Source organism: Myotis lucifugus, unplaced genomic scaffold (assembly GCF_000147115.1).
Source record: "Myotis lucifugus unplaced genomic scaffold, Myoluc2.0 scaffold_50, whole genome shotgun sequence".
NCBI classification, from domain to species: Eukaryota; Metazoa; Chordata; class Mammalia; order Chiroptera; family Vespertilionidae; genus Myotis; species Myotis lucifugus.
In genome coordinates this window covers 5,248,340-5,268,345 of record NW_005871098.1, presented here as the reverse complement: position 1 = coordinate 5,268,345, position 20,006 = coordinate 5,248,340, and the positions used below count along the sequence as shown (strand labels likewise).

The 20,006-nt window shown below is 40.9% G+C and overlaps 2 protein-coding genes across 13 annotated transcripts in view; one reads left to right on the top strand and one right to left on the bottom strand.

Annotated features, from left to right (window-relative positions):
- CP (ceruloplasmin) overlaps positions 1 to 778 on the top strand; it is a 99,683-nt gene extending 98,905 nt beyond the window's left edge. Inside the window, exon 20 of one of the 2 annotated variants that reach the window (XM_014455784.2) lies at positions 763 to 778. In XM_014455784.2, the coding sequence (XP_014311270.1) occupies positions 763 to 771 (9 nt within the window). In that variant the 3' untranslated portion in view covers positions 772 to 778. Of the gene's footprint in view, positions 1 to 277; positions 385 to 762 lie in introns of those variants that run through there. The other variant, XM_014455783.2, reaches the window with a different exon arrangement.
- Positions 1 to 20,006, bottom strand: part of HPS3 (HPS3, biogenesis of lysosomal organelles complex 2 subunit 1) — a 76,655-nt gene that overhangs the window by 13,984 nt on the left and 42,665 nt on the right. For all 11 annotated transcript variants that reach the window (XR_002829230.1, XR_002829234.1, XR_002829231.1 and 8 more), the window contains exons 8-13: positions 6,696 to 6,804; positions 4,746 to 4,927; positions 3,702 to 3,882; positions 2,161 to 2,394; positions 791 to 976; positions 275 to 463 (exon numbers count right to left, since the gene is read on the bottom strand). Coding sequence is in view for 6 of the 11 variants with exons in the window: in XM_023753753.1 (XP_023609521.1) it covers positions 275 to 463; positions 791 to 976; positions 2,161 to 2,394; positions 3,702 to 3,882; positions 4,746 to 4,927; positions 6,696 to 6,804 (1,081 nt within the window). In the remaining 5 variants the exon portion in view is untranslated. The remainder of the gene's footprint in view (positions 1 to 274; positions 464 to 790; positions 977 to 2,160; positions 2,395 to 3,701; positions 3,883 to 4,745; positions 4,928 to 6,695; positions 6,805 to 20,006) is intronic.

Here is a 20,006-nt window from a genome sequence, read left to right as displayed (position 1 = left end):
GGGAAGCACAGAAATGTTCTGGGAAAGCCCCTTCCCTCATACTTTAGCTACTGAGGTACCACTGCAAGTCAGGAACACAGAGGCAGTACAGGCACTCTTTAGAATACAAAATTATTTAAAATGTGGGCAACTTCACTCATGGAAAAGTTCGAAGTGTACTTTTAACTCCTGCTTAAAAAAGATATCTGGTGATAAAACTTAGGTTTAATTCAAAGCCATTCAAAATAAGAAGGTACATTATTGTAATATGTAATGTATTATTCCATTATCTTACCAGATCCTTTGATGTTCGCAATGGTATGGTGTCAGGGGGCTGCTTCTTTGATAATCTCCAGATGTATTGTGATGTGAGCTTGAAAAAGAGTTCCTGCAGTAGCACATCTGGGAGACATGCTATCAGCTGAGCTTCCCAAAAGTCTATTAAGAGCTGAGGAATCATATCTCCATCCTTACCACAGAGCACCTTGAACGTGTGAAACAAGCCCCCATATCACAGATAAATATAGTATTGATCGAGTTACAACTGGTCTGAACAGCATTCCATCATGTGGGGCATGCATTTCATAATCTATTGTTAACATTAGTGCCATGGCACAGCACACTTACACATTTTAACAGGAAACAAATTCGAGCGTGCATGGATGAAAATTTTCTACATATATTCTTTTATAAATTGGTTATGTCTAAGTTTGTTTTTTTCAATAAACAAATAAAAACTCACTTCTCTTATTCTGCTCCCTGGCCGCTACCAATTTTATCTAGAACAATTAATATTTGGAAATTGACAAACCTTAAAGAAGGAATCTGATTCTTCAATCCCAATCTTGTTGTTCTTCTGCAACCCCAGGATTGAAGCCACAAGCAACCCAGGCTGGGTCTCTTTCAAGTGAACTGCAAGCTCAGTTGGAACCATCTGTCCCTTCTTCTGTTGAATCAATAGCCGAGGTTCAAGAATAAAGCCACATACTAATTTCATCTAAAGATAAAAAATAAATTTAGGAACAAAATGTACATTGCATTCATCTTATAAATACATACTAGTGCATTCAAGATTCATGGTTAAGCTATTCATAATTTAATCTCAATTTTCTCTTTAACTATAAAGACCAGTTCTTACTTTAAGAACATCGGTTAACTATCTTCATAGAAGTTATTAATATTTAATTAAGCATCAAGATGCCCTATTTTTGGAGAAAGCTTTATATTTAAGTTTACTTGATTTAATAATAATATACCTTAAGTTTTTTCAAAATTATGGACAGAAAATTCATCTTTCTAGAATTCTACCTTTCAAAGCAAAGGACACCTCAATGTTGACTTGCTCTTCTCATTATGATAAAGCACTCCTGCTTTTCTTGTTTTAGAAACCAAAGTCGTACTGTGGGTGTTTGCCTATAGTCAGGCAGTAAAACAACAGTGTAGGAGCACAGATCTGTAGACTGCCTGTTTTAAATCCTAATTCTACACTTACCAGCATTGTCATCTTGAACAAGTTATTTAACCTTTCTTTGGCTTAGTTCCCTTATCTGTAGAATAAGTATAATAATAGCATCTACCTTATAGCATTGTTTCAAAAATTAGAGAACATATGCAAGGGACTAGGCCTAGGACATCGTTCAATTAACGTTGCCTCACAATTTCTTCCCTTAATAATTAACATTTTGCTCATGTCCCCAAATGGCCTCTCTTTCAAGGGAAAGCTACCTTTTCTTTGCTATATAATTCAAATGCCCAATCCTCCATATAGTCCTTTGTGATTTTCCCAGGTGCAGGCTATTTCTGCAACCACTGGACTCCTAAGACTCACAGCTAATATCCCACCTGCTGTACTTGAATACACTTCACTCTATTGTATTTCAGTAGGCAAGGCATTCCCTCATGCTGACGGTTGGCTCGGAAAGAGCCTATATGTTTCCCATGCTCTAAACGTACCTAAGTTGAAAGGTCTTTGGATACCCACTGCTGCCACTTATAATTCTTTTTATTTGCTAGATCCAAAGCTCAAGCATTCCCTCTGGGTCACTTCCTTTATAATGTTAAGTATATTTTCCTTTATGACTAAGAAAAAAATGAGCTAGACAGAAGCCAGAAGAAAGCTAAACACCTCAGGACTACCGGTCTTATTTCAGCCTGCTGTTAATACCAGGCAGGTCACCGTACCTCTGAATGGCTTTTCACTTCTTTTCTGTACATGTCAAGATCTCCCATTTTCAGAGCCATTGCTGCCTTGGTCAATGTCACTAAGATTGATGAAAACCCGGATGTATCCAGTTTCCTTAGATAGCTCATGGCAGTTAGAGGGTTAATATTCTTCATAGAAGGACTACAGAGGATATGGGGCAGCTGCTTTGGCTCAGCCACATGAAACATCTGAACCACTTTTACTGCTAATTCCTTCAGTGAATATGAATGAGAAATAAAAGGCCAGTCAGTCAACAGAAAGCAACAAAATCAGGGGGAAATAATGATACAAAGCTAAGATATAACATTTCAATTAAAATAAAATTATAGTATTATGTTTTGATTTAAAAAGACAGAGTTGATGATGATAATGTGGGAGAACTCAGATTATTTGAAGTAATTTCTTTGCTGAGTTAAAATGAAAAAGCAGTGAAAATATGTACCAAATTGTGGCCAGCACTTCTAACATTAAACAAGCATTCAGAAGAAGAAAATATTAGATTATATCACACTCAAAAGTCCATTATAAGAAATTACAGCTTAGTACAAAATATACTTAATGGGGTAATTTATTATAAATTTTCATTTCTCTCAAAATCTTAAAACGTTTTGTATCACAGTATCTAACTTTGCAAATCTGTATTCATCTTTTTAAAAATACATGAGGGCCCTAGCTCCGTGGTCGGCAAACTGCGGCTCATGAGCCACATGCGGCTCTTTGGCCTCTTGAGTGTGGCTCTTCCTAAGTCTTAGGAGTACCCTAATTAAGTTAATAACAATGTACCTACCTATATAGTTTAAGTTTAAAAAATTTGGCTCTCAAAAGAAATTTCAATCGTTGTGCTGTTGATATTTGGCTCTGTTGACTAATGAGTTTGCCGACCACTGCCTAGCTGGTATGGCTCAATTGGTTGGGCATTGTCCTGTACACTGGGGAGTCGCTGGTTTAATTCTGGGTCAGGGCACAAGCCTGGGTTGGGGGTTCAATCCCCAGTCAAGGTGAATACCAGAGGCAAGCAATCAATGTTTCTCTCTCACATCAATGTTCCTCTATCTCTAAAATCAATAAAAACCTATTTTTAAAAAGTAAAAATACACGAGGGGCTACAAATAATCCTTAATAATGTGTAAGGTCACTATGCTAGGATATTTTAAGTGAAGCTTTGGACACTTGGAGAGTAGGATGACTAGGGTTGTAAAAGGGCTGCAGACGAGAAGGAAGCAAAGCCCACATTTCTGTGTCAACTGTTACGTTGGGCAGGTCACTCAATCACAATGGATCACATTTCTCTGTCTATATAATGAGAAAGTATGATAAGATGATTTTAAGTTCCTTTCCAAGCTATAATTCTATAATAATTAATGAAAAAATGGGCACATTAGTCACCATTTTAGGAAAAGAAACTATTACCAAGGAAAAAATATTTGGAACTTGACTTCTTAATGGTATTACATAAAATAAATTGCTGAAATAAAAACTTAAAAATATTAGATATAACTAAATAGAAAACCATATTCACTTCACTTAATTCTTCATCCAGGTTCTCATAAAGTGAATGACTAATGTAAAAGATTAACCCCCTCTCATATTTCTGTGATCCATCCTCGACTGCCCAGTCCACTCGAGCCAAAACTTCAGCCATAGACAAACCAGACATCTTATAGTAGGGCAAGGCGAGGTGGGAATACTGGGTGTCAAGCCTGAAGAAAAGGAAGCAAAGAAAGCTCAGATTTGTCATTTTTAAGCCAAGGTATCTAATACACTTCATAATAAAACAGATTATGCTTTCCAGATGACATAATTCTCAAAATACTTTTCTACTCTCATTAGTAGTTGGAATAAGCTCCTAAGTTTTATTCTGCAAAGCCCTTCTAATTAATGTAGTTATTTTTGCTTGACCATAAAAAAAATAGAAAAAAATTCATTAAATGAATTTTATTTTCATAATGTGGCTCTAAAATAATGGTGTTTAGAGGTAGGAAAAGTCTGTTTTATTAATTTATAATCATGCCCCTCGGTCAAATAAGCCTTTGAAACAATCATATACAAAACAATTTATAAACATCATTCTCAGAAATAAAAATCATTATTCATACTAGTGTCCTTTTCTAGCATCATAAAAGCATTGACTACTAAGATTAAAAAACCACAGAACATCCAACTGGTATCTCTCCCTTAAAGCTAACAAGGAATAAGCTAGTAATACAGCTTTCACTGTCAGGGATTTTACTGGTCATGCCCCACAACCTCCCCATCTTGAGGCATGAAAAGAAACTTCCAATTCATAAATTAAGTGGTGGGAAACTCATGAACTTGAGACTCACTACTCACCTAATAAACTAACTACTTAAAGGCAGGTAACATTCATCTTTGTATCTCTAAGCTTAGCACAATACCTGTCACATTGTATGTGCTCAACAAATGCTTGTGAAATAAATAAATGAGCCACCTCCCCTCATGCGTACCCCCAATTATCAGGTAACTACCAGAGATGGAAAAGATAGCAAATACACCCAAAGTTCAAGACAGTTTCTCTAACAAGTTTCCAAAAAGCATCATCAACCTGCTGTAACAGTCTCCAAGGTGCCCACAGCTTTCTTTAAATGCTTCTAAAAGTTCTGCTTTTTCTCCAGGTTCCAGCTGACTGGCATCCATCAGGGCAGCTCTCACTAACAGATGGGCCTCACTAAGAAGGTGGATGCAGCTCTGGGTTTTTGCAGTCTTGTAGGTATTACTGTAGTCTACCTAAAACGAAAAAAGCAAACAGCTAATGTTGCAGCAGAAAAAACCCTAAAAGTTTCCCAGTTCTTAAGAATATTTATATATTTTGTTAATAAAATTAATATTTGGACACATTAAGTCCTAAAAAATGATTATTTATCATTCTGACAGGGACTAGCTAAGGTACCCCTCCCAATCTATGAGCCAGTTTTATACATACAATTGTAAATACTCCTTTACAGCGCTCATCATTAGAAAAAGTACAAATACTGTAATACTAATAATACTGTTAACTTAGTAATAAAGTTAATGAACCTCTGAAATAGTTCACTCTTTTTTAAAGTTCTATGATTTAAATATTTCTCAAATTCAGACTGAGTATCCCTTCTGTTAGTTTCAACTGGTGAACTGAAATCATATTACATCTATTTCTGTAACTTGCAGAGGGCTGATAAAAATTTATCACGGGCTATCTGAACCAATCTGTATCTGTACAGATTCTAGTAGGTAAATCATCTAGATGAAGTCTCAGATTTTCAATTAAACAAAACTTAAAAACCAGACCAAAGCTGATACAATCATCAGCATTAAAATGCCTGTGACCTGATGATCAAAATTAACATCACCAATTAGAGGCAGATGGATATCATCAAGGTCATACCCTGAGAAACACACTAAACACTACTGGATCACCTGTGCAATATTCTGGCCAGGAAGGATAAGCTAATCACGAAAAATTATAAAAGGTGGAAAAGGGAAAAAACATTTTTCAAAAATGTTTATGTCATAAAAAAAAAAAGGCTGTGAACATATTCCAGATTTTAAAGGGCTAAAGAGACAGGACAAATACAATACCTGATGCCAGAGTGGATCCTGTATCAGAGTAGGGAAATGCTATTAGACCATTAGGGTAACAGACAAAAATGAAATATGAACCAGAGATTAAAGTATCGCATCAGTGTTAAATGTACTGAAGCACATGACTGCCCTACTATACAAGCAAATATCCTGATTCTTAGGAAACATACACTGAAGTATTTCGCCTTAGACTGTGATCTATGCAATTTATTTTCCAAAGGATCAGAAAACAACATGTGTGTTTGTGTGTGTAGAAAGTGCAAGAGTGAGAGAGGGGGGGAGAGGGGGAGGGAGGAGAGAGAGAGAAGCAAGGGATATATACTCAGGGTAAATCTATGTAGGGAATATACAGGTTTTATTTGTACTATTCTTATTCTTGCAACTTTTCTGTAAGTTTGAAATTACATATTTCAAAATAAAGAGTTTAAAAAATGGCCAAGAATGAGTTGGCAGCTGTCACTTTTAGAAAAGGAATAAGAATGCCTAAAATAAAATAAAAAAGAATGCCCACTCTGGGGCCCTACTCACAGGACAATGCTACAGGTGCTGCAGTGCCCAGGGAAAACCTGCTGATATTTCAAAGAAGAATGAGACAGGGATAAATGATCTAAGATTTCTTTCAGCTCCATTTCTTTCATGGTTCTCTTTGCTAGGATTCAAAGTAAAGGTCAAAGGCTATTTATATTTAGATTGGTTAATCAATCCTCATAGGATGATGGTATGAATAATGGAGTCTTATTTTCATGAAGGGAATTTCTACTAGCTCCTCAAATGTCAGGAGTTGGAAAAATAAGAAGATGAAGAAAGATGTACACTGCACTGTCAGACAAAGCTGGTGGGTGTGGCATTCTGAATGTTAAGATAGAATCCATTTTTGCTCATCAATTCCACTTTATATTTCTACAAATAAGAATGAGAAGTCTGAAAGGAGTACCATTTCTTTATACAGTTGCACTGGTGAGATTGTATTCACAATATACAAATTCCACCCAGCCTCGGCTACAGGAGGTGTTTTGAGCTTTACACTGGTATCTTTTCTAGAACTAAAAGCAAAACAAAGGACAAGAACTGTAAGATAAGACATATTTAATAAATGGCAATTTTAAATGGTAAATATTTGATACCTAAATTAATATAACTATAAAATAATTTTCATTTAGTATTTTCTTCAGTGTTAACTATACAATCAATTTTTATAGAGTACTAGAGACTTGGTGCACAAATTCATGCACCAGTGGGGCCCCTCAGCCTGGCCTGCGCCCTCTCACAATCTGGGAGCCCTCGCGGGATGTTGGAGAGCCGGTTTCGGCTTGATCCCCACAGGCAAGGCCGAGGGACCCCACCTGTACATGACTCCATGCACCGGGCCTCTAGTATGCATATAAGACCTTTGGTTAATCTCTTCCCACCCTTACGGCTTCCCTCTGAGATTCATCAGTCTGTTCCATGTTTCCATGCCTGTGGTTTCCGCTCCTGCATTGACCGTCTGTCCCCTGGTGGTCGGTGAATGTCATAGTGACTGGTCAACCGGTCGACTGCCCTCTGGTGGTCAGTGCACGTCATAGCGAGCAGTTGAGCAGCCTTAGCATATCATTAGCATATTATTCTTTCATTGGTTGAACAGTCGACCGGATGACCAGTCACTTAGCATATTAGGCTTTTATTATATAGGACTAGAGGCCCGGTGCACAAAAATTTGTGCACTCGGGGGTAGGGGGGTCCCTCAGCCCGGCCTGTGCCCTCTCGCAGTCTGGGACCCCTTGAGGGTGACCACTTGCTGGCTTAGGCCTGCTCCCCGGGGGACTGGGCCTAAGCTGGCAATCAGACATCCCTCTGGCAGCCCGGCAGCCCTCTGGGGATGTCCACTTGCCAGCGGGGAGCAGACCTAAGCTGCAGTCGGACATCCTTAGCACTGCTGAGGAGGCAGGAGAGGCTCCCACCACCACCGCTGTACTGGCAGCTGTCAGCCTGGCTTGTGGCTGAGCAGAGCTCCCCGCTGTGAGAGCACACTGACCACCAGAGGGCAGCTCCTGCATTGAGCATCTGCCCCCTGGTGGTCAGTGTGTGTCATAGTGACCAGTCATTCCCAGTCTTTCTGCTGTTAGGGTCAGTTTGCATATTACCCTTTTACTATATAGGATAGAGGCCTGGTGTATGGGTGGGGGCCGGCTGGTTTGCCCTGAAGGGTGATCCGGATCAGGGTGTGGGTCCCGCTGTGGTGCCTGGCCAGCCTGGATAACAGGCTGATGGCTGTTTGCAGCTGGTCACACCCCCTTCAGGGTGGGGGTCCCCACTGGGGTGCCTGGCCAGCCTGGGTGAGGGGCTGAGGGCCGTTTTCAGGCTGGCAGGCGACTGAAGCTCCCGGCCTCTTTTTTTTTCTTTTTCTTTTATTTTGGGATTTATTTACCTTCTATAGCTGTCACTGGAGCTGAGAGCCGGCTCCAGCTCTGAGGCCCGGCTCCAGCTCTGAGGCCGTTGCCAGCTCAAAGCAGGTATCTGGGTTTGTTTAGCTTCTATAATTGAAACTCTGTTGCCATCACTGGCACTCTAAGCTCTGAGCCCGCTGGCGGCTGAAAGCAGGTTTCTGGGTTTGTTTAGCTTCTATAATTGCAACATTGTTGTATCTGGAGCTCAGAGCTGGGCCGCAGCAGGTGGGGAACCTTGGCTTCCTCCATCACTGGAGAAAGCAAGCCTCATGTTCACTTCAGCTATGTGGCTGCCGGCCGCCATCTTTGTTGGCAGTTAATTTGCATATCTCACTGATTAGCCAATGGGAAGGGTAGCGAAGTTACGGTTAATTACCATGTTTCTCTATTATTAGATAGGATTGTTTGTTCACAATGCTACACAGGCCTACAACATTTAATATTCTACAACTCATGAACTGATAAACCAATCGCTTCCACTTCATTCCACAAGTATTCTTAAATAGTCAATAAGCTCAAAGAACAGGAAAGAGCCCTCAAAAGGAAGGGTGACTTGGCTGTGAAAGTCCCTGTGCCCAGGATCTCTCCTGCAAGTGGCCTTCACAAGCCCAGCATGCCCTGCATCACAAATCTACGAAGCTCCAACAGAGCAACAAACAGCTGCTAGGAAAGTGCAGAAGACACATATAACTGCAAGTCTGCTTAAAGCACTAGCCTGTCTCTTGCTTTCACTATGTGATTCATTTTTCTGTGGTTTACAAACTTTTTGAAACATAGACCTTTGATTAAATGAATTTTCAAATAAATTAGAATTTCAAAAAATCATTTAAAATATATAATACCTTTGAGATCCAAAATGGCGGCCAACAGGACGGCAGTGAGCAAGATAGTATGAGTGAGAGAGCGAAAGGAGAGTGTGTGGGCGTGTGGGGAGTGTGTGTATCTGTGAGTGAGGGACAGTTATATTCCACAGGACTGTCAGGGACTAGCGGACCAAGCTCCCCTGGCTGGGTAGCCTCTATTACCACTGAAATATCTCCTGGGGAGGCTGGCTCTACAACAGAGACTGCGCCAAATTGAAGTGGACAGCAGCTGTGATTGGAAGCCCAGCCTTACCTTCACCCGTGGAGACCTCAGATACCACCCGGGACCCTACAGCCACAATGCCCAGGGACCAGCTGCCTCGGCTGTGAACCCATGAACACCAAGACTCCAACCTCCCTGGCTGCGGGCGCCTAAAAAGTTTGTCCATGGGGAGACAAGGCAGCAGCTGAATAAGCGCACATGTCCTGCACCTTCTCACAGAGCAGATAGAAGAAACAGCTGAATCAAATAACATCCACCCAGAATTGGCAAATTAAACACAGCTAGTGAGGCAATCTATGGACAGAAAGGTCAGAGATCGCCTGTAGAGAGGTAGGACTGGCGATCTGGGCTAGAGGAAGAAACGCACGCAGCAAGGACCAGAGTCTCAGAGGGAGACTGCGCTGCACCAAATCTGTGGCCCATAGGGTCAGTGTACCCCTCGAATGTGGAAGGGGTTCCACAGGGCTGCTGGAAGAGGGAGACTCTAGATCTAAGCCCACAGCCATGGGAGACTGTGCCCAGAAAGGCAGCCTAAAGTTCTATACCGGCCATGCAGTGCCAGGGGGAGAAAGATGCAGGGCAGTGCAGTTGCTTTGTCTTTTTGACTTCCTTGCTTTTCCTTGCTAAGCCCAGTACATAAGATCTTCCAATTAAAAACACTCACTGAGAATGCAGGAGAAGGTGGTTTTTGCGGAAACTGGGGATCAGAATAAGGAGAGATGAGCAGGAAACCAGCTCTGGGACAGTCCATCACTCCAACCCAGTCTTGAGTGCGGCAGGGAAAGGAAGAGTTTAAACTCTGGGTTGAGGGGCCATTTGGTCCCAAAACTAATACAGAAACACCGCCACCTAGGGGCTATGTCAGAAATAGACGCTTGTGTAAATACAACTGAAAGCAGGCAGAAAATCAAAGTGGGCAGATTGATCCCGCCTGCTTGAAACCAAGTTTGTGGCAACTGACACAGAGGAGCAGTGGATCACTGGGTACTTCCACTGCGCTGACTACCTGACAGGAAACTGAGACGTGGCATGCAGAACAATAGAGAGGGGTCTTAAACCAACCCCTATGGGTTATTGAAGCTACGCTGAAGCAAACAACACTTCACTAGTTCACTATATTTTACCTTTTACTTAAGAAACTAAAAACTTTTTTTTTCACTTTTTTATTATTTTTTACCATTTTTTAATTTTTTCTGGATTAGTGTTCTACATTCTATTTTTATTTTTTAATCATTATTTTACTGTTTTTCCTTTATGCCAACATTTTCGTCCTCACTTTTCCCTTTTTCATCCTGTTTCTTTTCTCTTGTTCCTGCTTTAGTTTTTCTCTATCCTTTCTTTTTAATCCCTGTTTAAAATTGATCTTCTTTATCTGCTTTATTGATTCATTACTATTACAGTAGTCTGTGTTGGCCTACTCATATATCTACTTTCCTCTCCCCTGCTCCAAGTCCATGCATACTTCTCTTTTTCTTCACTAGCCAATTTCCTTTCTTTCTTTCTTTCTTTCTTTCTTTCTTTCTTTCTTTCTTTCTTTCTTTCTTTCTTGTTGCTGTTTGTTTGTTAGTTTGGGTTTTTTTGTTTTTGTTTTTTTATTTTATGTTTTTGTTTTTCCACTCCTCCCTTGCTCTCTTCTTCTACTAATAGCTTAATTAGTTTTAATCACCAACTCAGTCCTATCTGCTCTCTATTCTCTTATTCCAAATATAGATGAATACATAAAGGGGAAAATTTTTATATATAAATTTTCTTTTATATATACATATCTTAATATATATTTTTTTCAATTATTATTTTTTCCAATTATTATTTTCTACTTTTTTTTTTTAGTATTTTGTTTTTTACTTTTCTTCTTATACAATCACTCAATTTCTACCTCCTCTATATTGAATCAGGGCCATTTTCACATTCATTCAATTCCTTGACCTTACCTTCGGAAAATAAGCTCTGCCTCTTCAGATTCAGCTTCCCTTCTGCTTTTCTGGGTGTTTGTTGTTTGTATTTTTTGGATTAGCTGTTGTTTTTTTGAAGTTTTCTCCCCATATACATATATTTTTTACCCCTTCTTTTATCTGCTTTTTCTTTTCTCTCTTACCTTTTTTCTTTTTCTCAATATCATTTTTGGGTTCTATTCTCTCCCCTAATTCTCTTTTCTTTGGTGGTCAACGGTATTGTGAATACATTCGTGTCTTCTGCCCTATGTGTTGTGTCTTGCCAAGTTGTATTTTGGGCCTTTAAGCCAACATGGTAGAGAGTGAGCCACATAACCAGACAGCCTGAGAGGAGCGAAAATGGGGAGACAAAGAAACAGCCCTCATATGAAAGAAAAGGAGGAATCACCGGAAAAGGAAGTAGACGAAATGGAAGCAAGCAATTTGTAAGAGATGGAGTTCAGAGCAATGGTCATAAGGACGTTGAAAAGGATGGAAGACAAATTCAACATGTGTAAGAACCAAGAGGAAGTGAAGGAGAACCAAGAAGAAATGAAGAAAGACATAGCTGAAATAAAGAACACAATAGAAAGCATCAACATTAGACTTAGAAGAAACTGAGAACTGCATCAGTGAGCTAGAAGACAAGGTAGGAAAAAATACCCAAGCAGAGCAGCAACTGGGGGAAAAAAAAAAAAAAAACAGGAGAACTTAAAGGAGCTTTGGGACAACATGAAATGAAACAACATCCTCATAATCGGGGTGTCAAAAGGAGAGGAAACTGAGCAAGGAATAGAAAACCTGTTTGAAGAAATAATGACAGAAAACTTCCCTGATATTGGGAAGAATAAAAACTCACAAAAGTCCAAGAAGCTCACAGAGTCCCAAACAAGATGACCCCAAAAGACCAACACCAAGACACATTATAATTAAATTGGCAAACATCAACGACAAAGTAAGAATCTTAAAGGCTGCCAGAGAGAGACAGAAAGTTACTTACAAGAGATCTCCCATCAGACTATCAACTGATTTCTCAACAGAAACACATCAGGCCAGAAGGGAATGGAATGAAATATACAAAGTGATGCAAAGGAAGGGTCTGAATCCAAGACTGCTATACCCAGCAGGCTATCATTCAAAATTGAAGGTGAAATCAGGAGCTTCACAGACAAAAAAAGGACTAAGGGAGTTTATTACCACCAAACCAGCAATGCAAGAAATGCTAAAGGGTCTGCTATAAAAAGAAGAAATAGGAAGGGAAGAAGGAACACAGGCATAAAGTATAAAAATGGCCAAAGACAAGTACCTATCAATAACTTTAATTGTAAATGGATTAAATGCCCCAATCAAAAGACATAGGGTAGCTGAATGGATAAGAAAACCTGACCCATATATCTGCTGTCTACAGGAAACCCACCTCAGAACAAAGGACTCACACAGTCTGATAGTGAAGAAATGGGAAAAAATTTTCAGGCAAATGGAATTGAAAAAAAAAAGCTGGGGTAGCAATACTTATATCTGACAAATGAGACCTAAAAGTGAAGGCCATAACAAGAGATAAGGAAGGCCACTCATAATACTAAAGGGAACAATTCAACAAGAAGATATAACTCTGGTAAACATATATGCACGCAAAACAGGAACACCCAAATACATAAAAAACTTCTGGAAGATATCAAGGGAGAGATCAACGGCAATACAGTCATAGTAGGGGACTTTACTATGCCACTAACACCACTGGATAAATCCTCTAAACAAATAATCAGCAAAGAAACATCAATCCTAAATGACTCACTAGACCAGATGGGATCATTGATATCTTCAGAACATTTCACCCCAAAACCACAGAATATACATTCTTCTCAAGTGCACATGGGTCATTTTCAAAGATAGACCACATATTGGGACACAGGCAAAGTCTCTTCAAATTCAAGAAGATAGAAATCATATCAAGCATCTTCTCAGATCACAATGGCATAAAATTAGAAATCAACTACAACAAAAACCATGAAAAAAATCAAACACTTGGAGGCTAAATAGCATGGTATTAAACAAAGACTGGGTTACCAAAGAGATCAAAGAAGATATAAAAAGCATCCCGGTAACAAACGACAGTGAAAACACAACAATCCAAAATCTGGGACACAGTGAAAGCAGTCTTGAGAGGGAAGTTCATAGCTCTACAGGCCTACCTCAAAAAAACAAGAGAAAATGTTAATAAATTATCTAACCCTAGAAAGAGAGCAATAAGAAAAGCCCAACGTGCCGAAACCGGTTTGGCTCAGTGGATAGAGCGTCGGCCTGCGGACTGAAAGGTCCCAGGTTCGATTCCGGTCAAGGGAATGTACCTGGGTTGCGGGCACATCCCCAGTAGGGGGTGTGCAGGAGGCAGCTGATCGATGTTTCTCTCTCATCGATGTTTCTAACTCTCTATCTCTCTCCCTTCCTCTCTGTAAAAAATCAATAAAATATATTTAAAAAAAAAAAAAGAAAAGAAAAGCCCAACGTAAGCAGAAGGAAGAAAATAATAAAGATCAGAGCGGAAATAAACGACATAGAGACCAAACAAAACAATACAAAAGACCAACAAAACCAAGAGCTGGTTCTTTAAAAGGATAAATTAGATTGATGAACCTCTAGCCAGGCTAACCAAAAGGCAGAGAGAGGACCCAAATAAACAAAATCAGAAATGAAAGAGGTGAAGTAACAACCGATCCCACAGAAATACAAAGGATTATTAAAAAATATTTTGAACATCTCTACTCCAACAAACTAGACAATGTAGATGAAATGGACATATTCTTAGAAAAATACAAGCTCCCAAAACTCAATCAGGATGAATAAAAAAACCTGAATAGGCCATTAACTACTGAAGAAATTGAAGCATTAATAAAAAAACTTCTAGCAGGAGCTGGAGAGGAAGACAAAATGGAGGCAGAATAGACCGACGTGTCCCGAGCCTTGTCCCGGAGCAGACAGAATGAGCAGCTGAATCGAGTAACATCTACCCCAAATTGGTGAAGAAGACACAACTGGTGGGACAATTCGCAGCAGGGAAGGGCAGAGGACACCTGGAGAAAGGTAAAATCAAAGATCTGGGCTGGAGAGAACTGCTGGACTTCTGAGCCCAGGGAGTCAGAGGGAAACCACATGGCACCGAGCCCCGTCCCTTGAAACAGGCACAGCGTCTGACTGTGGAAAGGAGGTCCGCAGGACTGTTGGTGACAGGGGATTCTACATCTGGGTCCACAGTCACGAAAGATTGAGCACAGAGCGGGCAGCCTAGAGGGCTGCCCAGACCGCGCAGTGCTGACAGGAGAGGGGCTCGCAGAGGCGCAGCTCTTTCCCCTCTCTGTGGCCTTTCCTTTTCTTTGCTGAACCTAGTTCATAGGACCTTTCAGATACGAACACCCACCTGTGGCTGAGTTGCAGGAGAAGGTACGAACTTGTGGAGTCTGGGGAGAGGCTGGCGCTGAGTCATACCTGGCACGGGACCTGGGCAGCATTTTCTCCTTAAGAGATAGCCCCTCCCTCCAGTCTCCAGGCAACCAATACAGCCACACTCAGAATACACCCTGAATGGTACAAAGGATTAAAAAAAAAATCTGCATAGTCCCTGAGAGTCCACAGGGACTGGCCTAAAGAGAGGCCTTCAGTCCCAGCAACAGGAAACTGAGAAGCCACTGACAGTACAGAAGACTGGGATTTTAAGCCAGCCAAAGGAACGACACTTCACTTTTTCATTTATTTTTATTTTATTATTATTTTGTTATCTCTTTTTTCTTTTTTCTCTTTTTTTCATTTGTTTCTTTATTTTCTATTTCTTTTCACATTATTTTCCATCATTCTAATTTATTTTATTTGTTATTTTTATACCATTTTTAATCAATTTTTTTGTAAATTTATTATTATTATTTTCTTCTCTTTCTCTTTCTTCTTATCCACTCATCCCCTTCCTACTTCTTCTATACTGAACTGAGGTCCTCCCCATATTCATCCAATTCTTAACCTTATGTTCTGTATATAATCTCAGCCTCTACAGATTCTGCCCCACCCTCTTTGCTGGGTGTTCAGTGTTTGCATTTTTTTTGGTTTATCTGTTTGTTCTGTGGTGTTTTCTCACCATATATATATTCTTTTTCTTCATTTTTCTTTACTTTCTTATCTTTTTTTCTCTCTTCGATATCATCTGTGCTCTCTTTTCTCTCCCCTAATTCTCTTTTTGCAGGTGGTCACTTATATTGGGGTTATCGGTGTCATGAGTACATTCGTGTTTTGTTCCCTTTGTGTTGTGTCTTGTCGAGGTGAATTTTATCCCGTTCAGCCAATGTGCTAAGAGCGAGCCACATAACCAGAACCTGGAGAGGAAACTCCATCCACAAATGGGTCAATAACACCCCAGACCCAACTACAGAGGCAGGAAGAAGGTGGCAGTGAGGGAGAGAGCGTGACTGAGGGAGCAAAAGAGGAGTGTGTGGTCGTATGAGGTGTGTATGTGTGTGTGTGTGTGTGTGTGTGTGTGTGTGTATGTGTGAAGCACAGTTAGATCTCGCAGGACCTTTGGGGCAGGCTAAGCAGGATCGCCTAATGAGGTAGCCTCTGCTATCATTGCAAACAGTACCGGGAGGCAGGCTCTTCCTCAGAAGCCTTGCCTTTTTGAAGGGGAGAGCTGCTGTAACTGGGAGTCCAGCCTCACCTCCACCCAGGGTGCCCTCAGATAACACCTGGGACTCTATAGCACCCCTGCCAGGGACCTGCTACCTCGGATGTGGTCCCATGGTCACCGAGTCTCCAGCCAACCCAGGCACGGGCTCCTATGAGTTCCAAAGTGCGCTCCCCTCAGACTGACCCAACGCTTTAGCCCAGGGCACTGTGACCACGCAAGCAGCAGACACGTGAGCAGCCCACCCCAGGGCGAAGAGCGGCAGCCTCACATGGCATGCCCCTGTTCAAGGAGCAGCAGCTGTGTGAGTGGCCTGCTCTCCCGCCCTAAAAGCAGAAGCCACATGAGCAACCCGCCCACGACTGAGGAGCAGCAGCCCCGCACAGCCCACCCCTGTCCGAGGAATAGCAGCTGTGCGCAGCATGCACCCTGCACCTGTCCAAGGAGCAGCAGCCACATGAACAGCCTGCCCCTATCCGAGGAGCAGCAGCTGTGTGAGCAGTCTGCCCTAGTCCAAGGAGCAGTAGCTCCACAAGCAGCCTGCCCTGATTCGAGGAGCAGAAGCCACCTGAGCAGCCCACCCCAGTCCAAGGAGCAGCAGCCACAAAAGCAGACCGCCCACGTCCGAGGAGCAGCAGCTGGGTGAGCGGCCCGCCCCTGTCCAAGGAGCAGCAGCCGCACGTGCAGCTCACTCCCATCCGAGGAGCAGAAGCCGCACAAGTAGCCCATCCCCCATCAAAGGAGCAGCAGCCTCGCAAGCAGCCCGCCCTCATACGAGGAGCAGCAGCCCTGTGAGCAACCTGTCCCTGTCCAAGGAGCAGCAGCCTCACGAGCAGCCTGCCCCGTCTGAGAAGCAGCAGCCATGCGCAGCCCTCCCCCATCCAAGGAGTAGGAGCCTCGTGAGCAGCCCACCCATGTCCGAGGAACAGCAGATGTGCGAGCAGCCTCTCCTCAACAGCCAGAAGAGCCACCACTGCTGCGAACAGCACCCACCAGAGGAGCCGCTGACAACTGAGGAGCAGCCACTGCTGCGACTGCCCGAGGAACAACCGCAGCACGAGGAGCCACTGCCACCCAAGGAGCAGCCACTGCACAACTCGACATATAGATCTGTTGGTGAGAACAAAAATGGGTAGACAAAGAAACTTCCAAAGGAAAGAAAAGGAGGAATCGCCAGAAAAGCAGCTAAGGGTCATACAGTTCATAAACTGGATGGATGAAAAAATCAGCAACTTATGTAAGAATCAAGAAGAAATTAAGAGTGAGATAGCTGCAATAAAAAACACCATGGAAAGTTTCAACAGTAGAGTAGGAGAAGAAGAGGACCGAATTAGCAAATTAGAAGACAGGGAAGCAAAACCACCCAAACTGAACTGCAATTAGAGAAAAAACATTAAAAGACAGGAGGAGAGCCTAAGGGAGCTATGGGACAACATGACATGAAGCAACATTAGAAAAATAGGGGTGCCAGAACAATAGAAAGAGGAACAAGGATTAGAAAACCTATTTGAAGAAATAATGTCAGAAAACTTCCCTGATGTGGGGAAGAAAAAAGTCACACAAGCACAGAGAGTCCCAAACAAGACGAACCCGAAAAGACCCACACCAAGACACATCATAATTACGATGGCAAATGTTCAGGACAAAGAGAGAATCTTAAAGGCTGCAAAAGAGAGACAGAAAGTTATGTACTAGGGATCTCCCATTGGATTATCAAATGATTTCTTAACAGAAACACATCAGGCCAGAAAGGAATGGAAGAAAATTTTCAAAAAGATGCAAACAAAGGGACTGAATCCAAGAATACTCTATCCAGCAAGGCTACCAATCAAAATTGAAGGAGAAATAAGGAGCTTCATAGACAAAAAAGGGATAAGGCAGTTTATCACTACCAAGCCAGCAATGCAAGAAATGCTAAAGGGACTGATGTAAAAAGAAGAAATAAAAAGGTAAGAAGGAACACAGGCAAAAAAAATAGAAATGGCTACAAACAAGTACCTTTCAATAATAACTTTAAACGTAAACGGACTAAATGCTCCAATCAAAAGACATCGAGTGGCTGAATAGATAAAAAAACATGACCCATATATATGCTGTCTACAAGAGACCCACCTCAGAACAAGGGACTCACACAGACTGAAAGTGAAGGGATGAAAAAATATCTTTCAGGCAAATGGAAATGAAAAAAAAAGCTGGGGTAGCAATACTTATATCTAACAAAATAGACCTCAAAGTGAAGGCCATAACAAGAGATAAGGACGGCCACTTCATAATACTAAAGGGATCAATGCAACAAGAGGATATAACCCTGATAAACATATATGCACCCAATGCAGAGGCATCCAAATACATAAAAAAAAAATTCCTGGAAGATATCAAGGGAGAGATCGACAACAATACAATCACAGTAAGGGACATTAATACACCACTGACATTACTGGATAAATCCTCTATACAAAAAATCAGCAAAGAAACAGCAATCCTAAATGACTCACTAGATCAGATGGACTTAATTGACATCTTTAGAACATTTCACGCCAAAGTCATGGAATATACATTCTTCTCAAGTGCACATGGGACATTTTCAAAAATAGCCCACATATTGGGTCACAAGCAAAGTCTCTTCAAATTCAAGAAGACTGAAATCATATCAAGCAAAAAGAAAGGACCCAAATAAACAAAATCAGAAATGAAAGAGGTGAAATAACAACAGACCCCACAGAAATACAAAGGATTGTTAAAAAATACTATGGACAACTCTACTCCAACAAACTAGACAACACAGAGGAAATGGACATATTCCTAGAAAATACAACCTTTCAAAACTCAATCAGGAAGAATCTAAAAATCTCAATAGGCCGATAACTATGGGAGAAATTGAAGCAGTCATCAAAAAGCTTCCAGCAAACAAAAGCCTGGGGCCAGGTGGCTTCATAGGGGAGTTTTACCAAACATTCAAGGAAGAACTAAATCCTATCCTCCACAGACTATTCCAAAAAATTCAAGAGGAATGAACACTTCCAGGCTCATTCTATGAAGCCAGCATCACCCTAATACCAAAACCAGATAAAGACAACACAATGAAAGAGAATTACAGACCAATATCCCTCATGAACATAGATGCCAAAATCCTCAACAAAATCTTAGCAAATCAGATCCAGCAGTACATCAGAAAGATCATGCACCATGACCAAGTAGGATTAATCCCAGGGATGCAAGGATGGTACAATATCCGCAAATCAATAAACGTGATACATCACATAAACAAATTGAAAGAAAAAAACCACAGTCATATTAATTGATGCAGAAAAAGCATTTGACAAAATCCAACACCCATTTTTGATAAAAACTCTCAGCAAGGTGGGAATAGAAGGATCATACCTCAACATAATAAAAGCCATATATGACAAACCTACAACCAACATCATACTCAATGGGTAAAAACTTAAACCATTTCCCCTAAGAACAGGAACAAGACAGGGATGCCCACTCCCACCACTCCTGTTCGACATAGTACTGGAAGTACTAGCCATTACAATTAGACAAGAAGAAATAAAAGGCATCCAAATTGGAAATGAAGAAGTAAAACTGTCCTTATTCGCAGATGACATGATACTGTACATCAGTGATTCCCAAAGTGGGCGCTACCACCCCCTGGTGGGCGCTGCAGCGATCCAGGGGGGCGGTGATGGCCACAGGTGCATTTGTTTTAACTTTTTTTGTATTACCTTTCTATTCTGAGTTCAATAAATAGTTTCATAATTTCAAACTTCAATGTTTCTAATTTACACCTTTCTTTACTATATTTTACGAAAAAGGTAGAAACATTAATACATATATCTTTCTGTTTAATTGCTATTAAAATTTTTAAAAAATTAATTTCCAGGGGGTGCTGAGTAATATTTTTTCTGGAAAGGGGGCGGTAGGCCAAATAAGTTTGGGAACCACTGCTGTACATAGAAAACCCTAAAGACTACATCAAAAAATTATTAGACTTAATAAATGAATTAGGCAATGTAGCAGGATACAAAATTAATACCAAGAAATCTATGGCATTTCAATACACCAATAGTGAACTGACAGAAAGAGAGACTAAAAAAGCAATCCCATTTACCAACACACCAAATAATTAAGATACC